At 39.8% G+C, this 12,222-nt stretch overlaps 1 protein-coding gene across 2 annotated transcripts in view; it reads left to right on the forward strand.

Annotated features, from left to right (window-relative positions):
• TRAPPC10 (trafficking protein particle complex subunit 10) overlaps positions 1-12,222 on the forward strand; it is a 2,525,275-nt gene that overhangs the window by 1,356,470 nt on the left and 1,156,583 nt on the right. For both annotated transcript variants that reach the window (XM_044072500.1, XM_044072501.1), the window contains exon 9: positions 1,261-1,375. In XM_044072500.1, coding sequence (XP_043928435.1) covers positions 1,261-1,375 — 115 coding nt within the window. The remainder of the gene's footprint in view (positions 1-1,260; positions 1,376-12,222) is intronic.

Raw genomic sequence — 12,222 nt, forward strand, 5'->3', positions numbered from 1 at the left:
AGTATATATATATATATATATATATATATCTATGTGTTGTGTATATATATATATATGGGTTGGTGGCAGGTTTTGTTTGTTGTTTTTGTTTTTGTCTTTTTAGTCTCTGACATCTGGGGCAAAGAAAAAAGACTGAGGATATGGGCCGTCGGTCATGCATTAGTACCCCTGACGCCCCGACATCATAATTAATGCTTGACGACCGACGCCAGCCATATACTTGGTATTCGGGCGACTGGACATCTTTTTATTACGTTAAATTAAAACATTGTGTTTATGTTGCTTTGAGTTTGACAAGATAAAGAACCCTAGTATGTAAAAATCACTATTAGAATTTTTTTACATATGCCCACAGTTTTTCTTTCACTGACAGAAACTCACAGTTTTGTGTTATCAGGGGTTTAGATAGAGTGGAGAGAAGTTGCAGCCTCTACTGAGTACAATGTGTTATGGGGAGCATCGGGAGTTGACAATGGGTTAGTACTGCACTACTGATATGCAGACATGAATACCTGCAGTGCATTTGTGGTCAGAGCTGAAGTTCTTCAGTGTGGTGTAAGATGGTGCAAATAGTTTGCTATGCTTTTCAAACAAGAGTGCATTTTTTTTGCCCACAAGAATGAGAGGACATTGACATTTTTATTTATTTATTTTTTGCTCCGCTTCTGAAAAATTGAAAGGGATGCCAGATCGGGAATTGGCACAGAGCACCAGAATAGATAACTGTGGCTCTGTCAGTCATGTCCTGGAAATTCTCCTTAATCGTTATCTGTTCTAGTTTTTAACATTAACAGAAATTTGTGGAGGAACTTCTGTCAGACACTAAACTGTAGGCTTCCATAGAACTCTTAAAATTATAGTTGCAGCAAGTGTCTAGTGTTCTTCCAAGTACAAACTCCTTTTTTCTTCTCTCATGTGTGACTTGCCCTTTCTGTACTCTGCTACTAATCCTGTCCTTTCACTCTCTCTTCTTCTTTGCAAGAACAAATAAGTTAACATTTAAGCTTTGCTAGTTACAAAAAAAAGGTAAATAAAGATGAAAATGTCTTTGCTACATGACAGAAGAATAAAATGCTTATATGGTACTTTTAACATACCAGTTTACCATTTTATTTTTATGCTGTACTTTGTGTGGCAGACGAGTCTGAGACACAAGGAATCTTGATAAAATTGCTAGACATATATTTAGTGTATATTACACATTATATAAACTGACAGTCTGTTTTTCATATCCCATAATTTTCTGTTTTTATGCATTAGTTGAAGTCACTGGGCTACCTTTGTGGATTAGTATCAGAAAACAGACCTAATTCTGAAGATCTGAATAGAACAGTGGATGTCTTAGCAGGACTGAGAGAAGAAAGACCAGAAACAGGTAACGTATGCTATTTGTAAGATGGGCACGTGTTCAGTTACTTAATAGCTGCAAATGCTGAACACATATGCATGTGATACCAAATGTAAAACAGTAGGCTGCATTCAAAAAAAAAAACAGCTAAGAACTGGTTACTTAAGCCTGCCTAACTTTTATGACCTGCATGTCTACATTTATTGTAACATACACTTGTATAACCTCTTTATCCCAATATCCTGTATACAGTAGAGAGTCAATTACCCGAACTAATTAGAACCTAGGGTATTTCAGATAGTCAAACTGATTGGGTAATCAAACATACATTGAACGGGATAAAAAAACTTCTAAAATCTTGTTTTTTGTGCACACAGGGAATACACTTTACAACCATTCAGTGATTCCAGTGGACAATAAAGAACATTTGTCACACGCGTGCGGGCTACAGGCTCAAAAAACATACACAGGCGAATAAGTATAATGTTTACATTTTCAGACTTTGATTTTTCCTATCTGAAAACTTTGGAAGGCTGCGTCCGGATAATTGACATTTCGGATAATCAACGTTCGGATAATCAAGTCTCTACTGTGTATGCTTTCACCCATTTTGCATTTTAGTTACATAAGATTTACATTGCAAAAGGTCTGTTGACAGATGTCACATAATGTAGGTGCTTTTTTAACAAGTTGTGCATTCACTTAATCCTTATATGTATTCATTTTGCTGTGTTGTTGTGAACTATATACATAAAATTTCACACTTATTTTTTATACACATACACACACACACACATATATGTATATAGTCTGTAGACAGAAGGCACAAAAACTGGGTACTTCTTCATTACGATTGTTCTGCATAGTTCTTGCACTTTTAAAAATGTTACGAACTCTGTCAGCTTCATTAAATTAATTATTTGGTTTCATGGAGCTTTTCTTTGCTGTTTTCCACTGAAAATGGACTGCATCCTAGTAGTAAAAACAAGTAAATAAATAACCATCTGTGCTTGTTTATTGTACTTGTTTTTCATATTAAATATTCAGATACATTATGAATCACTGAAAGTACTCTTGAACTTTGTATTAGTTTTGTTAGCAGTAAATATGTAGGCTTGTTGCTTGCTGGAAGCAAATACCCAGTGACTTTCATATGTTTTGATGTTTCCCAAGACTTTGTAATGCAGTTTCCCCAGGCAATTTTATAACTTTAATAATATTCAAGACCATTAAAGAGCTCATTAAATGATGTCTAGAAAAATTGTATGCTGCAAAACTCAAGAGAAAACCACACTGAGGTACTACTGTTAGTAACTCTGTTGCATGGAGCTTTCTTCACACTGCCAAGTCTCATATTGCATACCACACCAGTTTCCCCACTGTATTCCTTACTTGGTTGGTTTGTTTGTTGTTTGTCTTTTCGGCTTTTCCCGGTTAGGGGTCGCCACAGCGGAACTCCGGTCTGCTAATGATTGGCAGTAGATTTTCATGGTGCCGAGTTGCCAGCCCGACGCCCAACCTTCAGCGAAGGCACGCCCATTCATGCATGTCTTTCGGAGGCCACTCGACTGCATGGAGGACATGCAGACTCCACACAGAAGGCACTCCAGCCGAGAATCGAACAGGAGAACCTCTTGCTGTGAGGCAACAACGTTATCGCTGTACCACCGCGGCTTGTCCTTGATTGGTAACCTGAGGTTTTAACAGGTCTATATGGGTAGCCTTGGTTATAGTATTGTAGAACACATGATTTGTACTCAGAGATTTTTGTTGGTGAATATCTTTGCATAGAACTGTTAGAATGTACCCAGCTCATTGGTATAGAGGGATAAAGCCCTAACTGTGACCCAGACAACTCAAGTTCAAGTAGTTGTTCAGGCAGTGGTGCAGCTGTTTGGGGAAGGATGTTAGTGAGTGACCAATGATAGCTTACCCATTCTAGGAAGAAGAGGTGGTTCAAGTCTGCCATTCAGTCACTAGCAAGTGGAGGCTGCAGGAAGTAAAAGGCTACCAGCTTAACAGTACCAAGTCCACATTTCCAGGTCATATACCTGAACTGCTACTCGAAACATCTCTTGTTAGCATGTGTATGGAAGCACTCACACTCATATTGAAATGATTTTGGTCATTTCATGATGCATAATTTGCTTTCAGTTTTACACAGGTATTCTATTAGTAATCTCTGCAGATATTTTTGACTGTGGGGTAAGATTCATAGTCGTGAGACTCATTGCATAGGTGCAGATCCTTTAAATTCCATCCATCTGATCTGACTGTTGGATCTTTGAGACACTTGTCAGATGTGTACCAGCATGCTTTTGTTAAAGCCTCAAGCTATTCAAACCTTTCCCTTCTACAATGCACCTGTCCTCTTAGACAAGCTTCCCTCAGATCTCATTTGCCACCATCATTCTAGGACTCAAGCTTCACAATGCAGCTTAGTGCTCCACTCCTTCTTTATGAAAACAACATTTTGTGACAAGGTTTGTGGTCTTTGTGGTCTCTTTCTGCTGTTTAAGTTGCTTGGGTTTGCTGAAGCATTTTTGGCATTGAATTCTTGTTTGACAAAGGTTAAAATATTGCAGAGTAAGGGGAATCTTAGAGAACAAGAAGAGGGCAAATGCAGAGTGCTAAAGAGAAATGAAGAGTATCTGGATAATATGCACAAGTTTAGAAAGGTTGTTGTTAAGTAGCCATTTGTTGATGTTAACTCCAGTGCACAGAAAAGCTTTTAGCACAGTGACTTAGGCAACAGAAAGTAGAAAGGGTTATCAACAAATTTAGGGACACTACAACAAAAAAAAAAATAGCCAGAAATAATGTAGGTATTAGAGATATTTTAGGAATTTTAGGAACATTTGTATAAAGCAGAGAAATATGGAAATATTTATGGAAGATATAATTATGCCAAGGTTAGAGATAGATGAGGCTCATAACTAACAGTTAAGATAGGAGGAGATGAGATTAAAAACATTGATGTTTAATAAATCTTCATGAAGGTTTCCAGGAACAGATGGTATTCCCATGGAAGTTAACAAAGAAGAAAGTGATAAAGATCTGAAAAAAATGTGTGGAACAGTATTATAAAAGGAGGTGAAACATCAGTATCTTGGAAGAAAGCTGTGCTGGCTATATTCTTAAAGATGGCAAAGATACATCAGATCCAACTTCATATAAACACATTTCATTTTTAAACCATGATTGTAAAGTGTTTGTCTATGGTGTTGGCAGTATTGATAGATATGGATCAATGTAAATGTAATAATGTAATGATCCAGAGTGAAGCTGAATGTAATAAAGTATCACTATTGTTGATGGGTCTTGATGCAGAGAAAGCATTCAACAGAATATGCTGGGATTTTTTGAGCAGGACAGAGGAAGCATTTGCATTCACTGATACAATAATAAGGTTGATTAGAAGGATATACGAAGTATCGGAGGCAGGAATTAAAGAGGAAGGGTTCCTTTCTGATAATTTGTGTATGAACAGAGGAACCAGACAGGGGTGTCCTCTTTCCCCTGTATTTGCTTTATACTTAGAGCCATTGCCAAAGAAAATTAAGGGCTCAGAAATTCAAGGATATAATTGGCGTAGTAATCAAGAAAAGTTGACTTTATGTGCAGATAATATTATTTTGTAGTTTGATAAATCCAGAAAAGGATATCTCAATTTTGTGGAACATTGAGATTGTTTAAAGTCTTTTCAGTATATAAAATTCATGAAGATAAAACAAAGGCTATAGCTGTAAATTAGGTACCTCACACAAAAATTGATCTAGCAATACCCCTATTTATAGGGACATAAGATGAAGTATTTTGGAGTATGGATTAAAAAGGCTTCTGTTATGTGGGGAGAGACTAAACAAAAGATGATGCTAATAATACTAAAACTGAGAAGCTGGAAGCTCTCATTTATGGATATAGGTAGTAAGATGCAAGCAGTGAAAATGTTTTTAGTCCCTGTAGTTTCATGTACTGGTCAGGTATATTTTTAGCAACCAGAGAAGTTATGACAGTAATTAACAAAGGGTTAAAGGAATTTATCTGGGAAGGGAAGAAGGCAAGGGTTAAGTGGGATAAGTTGATCCTTCAAATAGAACAAGGTGGTTTAAGATTACCAGATTTGAAGGGATATTTTGCAGCTACACAGTTAAAACTAATATATGTAACACAAGAAGAAGATTATAATTCAAAGTTGAAAGGGATGATGATGAAGCAAGGTGGGGATTCAAGAAATAAAAGAGAATAATAATAACCATACAGAATGTTATATTCATAATGTAGCAGAAAGTATTCTAAGAACGAAGCCAGCATGAGAATAGAGAAAAGAAATTATGCAGATAGGGAGGATTGTAAGTAGGGATACAGAAAATGGGTGATAGGGGAATGGCATTTACTGGAGAAAACTGGCAAAGTAACCAAGGGTATTCTGAGCAAATAATTAGAGGAAAAAGTAACAGAGTGAGATGAGGCTAAGACAATGTTTGGACTGCATGCTAGAGACTGCCTTTCTTATAGGCAAAGAGAAAGGCATAGGGGAATCTTAAGTGAAAGACCTGCTCTGGTAAAGTTTTTAGTTGAATCTAGAACAGAAGCTGCTGTTAAAAAAAATGGATAATTAGTAGCGCATAAAAAGAATTGCATGATAGCTATAAGAGTCGATCAGAGGAGGTTAGAAAAGAATGCGAAGTGAGACTGGAAAAAATGTTTACTAGAGAACAATGGGAGGGCATGTATATGGCTGTGAAATACGCAACAAAGTCCAGAAGTTTTAGGATCTTTGCCTGGAAGTGTTTGCATAAGTGTTTTTTTATCTCAAGCAGACGTAAAGAATTTTTTCCTCAGGTAGATAGCAAATGTTGTAGGTGTGATGGGGAAGAAAGAGCTAACTTGGAACATGTTTCTGGAGTATAATGAGTTGGCAGATTTCACAAATTCCGTACAAGTACGCTGTCAAAAATATTGGATGATCAAATACCTGTAACTAAAGAAATGATTCTTTTGAGCTGGGGCACAGAATCTGAATTTCCTGGAGATCGTAAAGTTTATTAATTTTAATTCTATTTGCTACCAAAAAAATCAATTACTAGAAAATGGAAATCAAAGTCTAAACCAACTTATTTTTGAAGTACTGAATATTATAAAAGATAAAATAACTGGGAGAGGAATTAACTCGAAATAAATGGAAATTGTGGGAACAATACATGCAGAATAATGTTCAGGAGGAGGATTGAGGATTAGGGGAAGGCAAGAATTCAGCACTTAATGTTGGACTGATGGTAGTTGCAAAGAGAACAATATGTGATATATAATATATGCAAATAGAAAAAAATGTTAACATGGTTTGTTTTATTTTCTGTTAATATATGTTTGCGTGTATCTTAAGTGATAATAAAGGTGTTTAAAAAATCAGGGCTGCTGTGTGTTGTGAGTTCAGCATGAGTTTCGGAAGGTCACTGTTAGCTGCTGTGCTATATAAAGGCAGACACTTTTTGGCAAAAAGAAAACCTCTATTTCTTTGGGTCAAAACTGAGACTATTGTAAGACTGTTTTTCTTTTGATTTCTGTGTAGCGCGTAAGACTGTGCAGTAAGTGTTGTTTAAAAACCTGCACCAAGGTAAATCGAGGATGTTACATCCATTATGAGCTATTTCTGCAAAGATGTGGAAAGTAAGCTGTTGTTTTTATGAACTCTTCTTGGAGATGAATAAAATCTGTAATGTTATGTTTCTACCCTTCAACCTGATAAAAGGGGGAGCATCAGTTTGTGTAATATCTCACTGCTGATGAATTATTGTGTATATTCAGACATTCCTTGCAGTATATTCTGTTCCTGTTTGCTTTATTGTTTACTGCTAAATTGAAACATGTTCTTTTTTTGGCTTGAATCAGCTTTCTTAAAGTGATCTCACTATTAATACTTACATTGCAGCATTTGAGAGCTTAAGTCCCATGGTGCATTTTCCCAGATGTTCATCATGTTTCACTGTTGCAGTCATTACACTTGGGTTATCCTGCTGGCAGGCTACCTGCAGTCGGCCTGAATTCCAAAGTCTTGGTCCGGCGTCGGCTGCTCTCGCCTCTTCCCTGACGTCAGTGCGCCAGGGGTATAAAAGATGCAGCCGACACCATTTTCTTCAGTCTTTCTGAAGGAAAAGCAGTTCGCAAGTGCCGGTCGGCCGACTCCTGAGATTTTCGAAATCGAATTTCAGATCCGAAGTCTTCATTAAAGCTAAGTACCCCATTGGGGAAACTTTTTTTCTTGCTCCAGACTGATGTCAGAAAAAGTTAACAATTGTATTTCTTGTGGGAAGCAAATACCTCATAAGGATTTTCACTCTTACTGTATTCCTTGCCTAGGCCCTGACCACGACGTTGCTTGTTGTCGGTTTTGTGCTAGATTTAACTAACGCACTGTTAAGCGTCGGTACGATTTTGCCTTTCATCACTTCGGCCGAAGATTCAATTATACAATGCCAGTGGAACAGCCGACGACCGGAGTTTACAAAAAACGCAAGGATAAAGACAAGGACAGGCATCCGAGGCCCAAAACCGACGATGAGGCTTCCGCTAAGCTAGTCGTCGGTTCGCCGGTTCTCAGTGAGGCACTTTCGCAGCCCCTGACACCCACGACCTCGGAGCCACAGGCCGCTTCTGACTCCCACGTGGAGCCAACTGGGCCTTTGGAAACTCAAGGTATTGGACCCTCGGAAAGTATTCCCTCAGATGGGTCCGGAGCCGCTGTGCAGGCATCGGCTTCTGAGGGTGTTTTCAGACCTACACAGTTATATGTAAAGCCATCTACAGCTTCAAAGCCAAAGACTAAAGCAGCTCTAAAAGACAAAGAAACAACTACAACATTCTCTAGGACAGACTTTCATGCCTAAAAAACAGATGTTCAAAATGGCCGAAGACCTTATTACTTTGATCAGGGGTTCCCATCCCCCTCCTGATAAGAGGCCTAGGCAAGAGACAGAATATGACTCTTCAGATGAGGTTTCCAATTCCTCTGATTCCTCCTCTGATCAGGAATACTCAATTCCTCCCTATGAGGATTCTGATGCTGAAGAACCTATTCCTTCAGCTTCTCCTCCTGAAGATTACTCCTTTGGGGAAACCCTACATACCATGAGAGAGCACTTTCATTGGGAGAGCCAGGATTATTCAGAATCTAAGAAAAGGCTCAGAGATTTTCTTTTACTTCCTTAGCACAGGCCCCTTGCTATTCCCCTTGTTCTGGACATTGTAGATGATGTTTTTTCAGAGTCTGGCCTGTCTCCAGACTCCATACCCCCCTGCACCTGTTAAGCCAGACAGATACTACAGGGTCACAGATTCCATAAATTTCTATACAAAAACCCTGCTGCTGACCCAGAAACCATATCTCAGGGTCCTAAGGGAGTCAAGGCTTCCACTGCTAAAAACCCTGTTCCCTCTGATAGAGATTCAAGGGCACTGGACAGATGGGGGAAAAAAGTTTACACTTCTGCTACTTTGGCTGTAAGGGCTTTAAATTGTCAATTTCATATGCTTAAATGTCAGCAATACTTAATGTCACTATTAAGACGGAAAATGTTGACTACCTCTGAATGTCCAGAAAACAAGGAAATGCAGGATTTATTGCATGCAGCTGAACAAGTGGGAAAACATACTTTGCAATGTGGTTTTGATTCTTTGGAGGCCTCTTGTAGGGCCGCTGCAACGGGTTCTGTGGTTAGGAGTCATGCTTGGTTAAAGGAACAGAATCTGCCCGATCATGTTAAAGCAAAATTATTAGATGCTCCATTACAGCATGATACTTTGTTTGGTGTTAAGGCAGAAGAGGTGTTGAAGAAAATGGAGGATAAAGCGAAATCTATGCAGACAGTTAAGGATTTCTTACAGTTACAGCCACCCAGATTTAGCAGGAACTGGCCTTCAAAAAATTGGTCCTTTGCAGTGTCAGATAGGCCACAAAGAGGCAGATACAGATGCCCCAGAGGCAGATCCCAGCCCCAAGGCTCATACAGGCTTAAACAATGGGGTGCTTCTACCTCCAAAAGCGGAGAAGACAAATCTCAACCTTATAGGAAACAGTCCCAATGACTTTCCTCTACCAGTACCAAGCACTTATCTTTTGGAGGCTTTCTTAGGGGGAAAACTAGCACTTTTTTCGCAAAACTGACACATGATCACCCAGGACAAATGGGTCTTGAATATAGTGTCTCAGGGTTACAGGTTCCACTTTCACACCCTGCCAAAGGCAAAAGGCATGCCATACCTGCCACACAATCAATGGGCAGAGGCACAAAAGCAAGTTTCATCCCTCATGGACATGACGGCCATTTAGCGAGTACCACTACAGGAGCAGGGACAAGGATTTTACTCACGACTTTACTTGGTACCCAGAAAGGACAAAGCCTGGAGACCAATACTGGACCTGTCTATTCTAAACACTTTCCTGGACGTTTCAAAATTCAAAATGTTGACTCTGCAGCAGCTTCTGCCCATGCTGGGCAAGAAGGCTTGGCTTGTAACCTTGGAACTAAAAGAGGCATACCTGCATGTCCCAATCAGACAATCTTGCAGAAGATACCTCACATTCATAGCTGGCTCAATACACTACCAATTCTCTGCACTGCCCTTTGGCTTATCTACTGCGCCCAGGGTCTTCACAAAATGCCTGGCACCAGTAATTGCTTTTTGCAGACAAAGAGGAATTCAAATATATCCCTATTTGGACGACTGCCTTATTCAAGCAGAGAACAAGGACATTCTACTAAAGCATCTGGCGTTTGTAAAAAGATTGCTAATTTGCATAGGGTACACAGTAAACGAAAAGAAATCAAAACTAGTACCCTCTCAAGAGATAATATTCCTGGGTGCAAGCTTAAATACAACTGCCCAGATGGCTTATCTCACGCCAGACAAACAAAGGCAACGGACTTCTTTCTTCGAAATGTTGGCAACAAAAACCCAGTTATCTGCAAGAAAAATTCTGCAGGCTTTTGGCTTCATGGCATCATGCATTCTGTTAATTCCATATGCAAGACTGCATATGAGGAAACTACAATGGTATCTAAAAAGTGTTTAGACTCAACATTGCCACAGCCTGGAAAAACTAATTACCCTAATTCCCTGCCTGCAACAGGAATTTCGATGGTGGGCACAGGCCTGTCACCACAACAAGGGACAGCCTTTCACTTTACCCACTGCCAGGCAGACAATAACAACAGATGCATCAGATTATGCCTGGGGAGCCCACATGGCAGGAAAATGTATTCAGGGCACGTGGCCCACAAGCCAAATGCATCTTCATATCAATCTAAAAGAAATGCTGGCTGTCCAGAATGCCCTGACAGCTTTCAAGGATCTGCTTCATCCAGGACAACTGCTGATAAAGACGGACAATACAACAGTCATGTGGTACATAAACAAGCAGGGAGGCCCGCATTCCTACCCCCTCTGCAGACAAGCCATGATTTTGTGGAACACAGCATTGACTTATCAAGTACACCTGCAAGCACAATTCCTGCCAGGAAAGACAAATACTCTGGCAGACGAACTAAGCAGAAACTTCATGGATCCTCACGAGTGGAAACTAGATCCACAAATCTTCAGCATAATTGCAATGAAATGGGGATGCCCAGACATAGAACTATTTGCCTCCTCTCACAACTGCCAATTACAGAGATTTTGCACAAGGACTTATCACAAGCTAGCATGGAAAGTGGATGCTCTGTTATTCAGCTGGAAAAACCTTACATTATATGCCTTTCCTCTACTACCTCTCCTCCCCAAGGTACTCCTAAAGGTCAGACAAGAGAAGCCAAAAATGATCCTGATTGCCCCAGACTGGCCACGCCAGCACTGGTACCCAATCCTAAAGAGCTTGTCTCAAGGCCCTGCCTGGACATTGCCTCAAATTCCTCATTTACTGACCCAACAAAGCAATCAGATACTGCACATCCAACTCAGAACCCTAAATCTGGTTGCATGGCGGATAATGTAACCATTCAGAACATACCTCTCTCCAAAGCAGTTATGGATGTTATCCTGGAGGCCAGGAGGCCCAGCACTAGAAAATCATATGCAGAAAAGTGGAAGAGATTCTGTGCTTGGAACCAGGCACAAGGAATTGACATGCTTGTACCAAATATTCCTCAGATTTTACAATACCTAACTGAGATGCTGGACAAAGGCCTATCCTTTTCATCGATTAAGATCCATGTTTCTGCCATTTCATCTCATTACAATATGGACCTACCTATTTTTTCACATCCACTACTAAGGTAGTACCTCAGAGGAGCCAAAAACATAAGACCCCCAAGAAGAGCACCAATACCTGCATGAGACCTCAACTTTGTCTTGGAAAAACTCACGCTGCTTCCTTTTGAGCCAGCCAATACAGCTGAGATAAAATTCTTATCATGGAAAACAGCTCTGCTCTTAGCAGTAACTTCAGCAAGAAGAGTCTCAGAGTTACAGGCACTAATGGCAGTTGAACCTTTCATAATTTTCCATCTGGACAGGGTTTCTCTGAGGACAAACCCAACATTTATGCCTAAGGTAGTGTCCCTTGTGGCTCTTAATCAAACAATTCACTTGCCTACCTTTTATCCAAACCCACAGAATAAGGGGGAGAGACTTCTACATTCTTTGGACATACACAGACAGCTACGCTTCTACCTGGACAAAACTAAAGCTTTCAGAAAGTCTGAGCAACTCTTAGTGGCATATGCTGCAGCATCTCAAGGAAAAGCTATTTCAAAGCAGACTATTTCCAAATGGATAGCCCACTGCATTTGTTTCTGCTATTCTCAACATGGCAAATCAGTGCCTAAGGGCATCAGGCCACACTCAACCAGAGCAGCAGCTACTTCAGCAGCCTTCCT

This window comes from Protopterus annectens, chromosome 5.part0 (assembly GCF_019279795.1).
Source record: "Protopterus annectens isolate FY-2018-M chromosome 5.part0, PAN1.0, whole genome shotgun sequence".
Taxonomy (NCBI): domain Eukaryota; kingdom Metazoa; phylum Chordata; order Ceratodontiformes; family Protopteridae; genus Protopterus; species Protopterus annectens.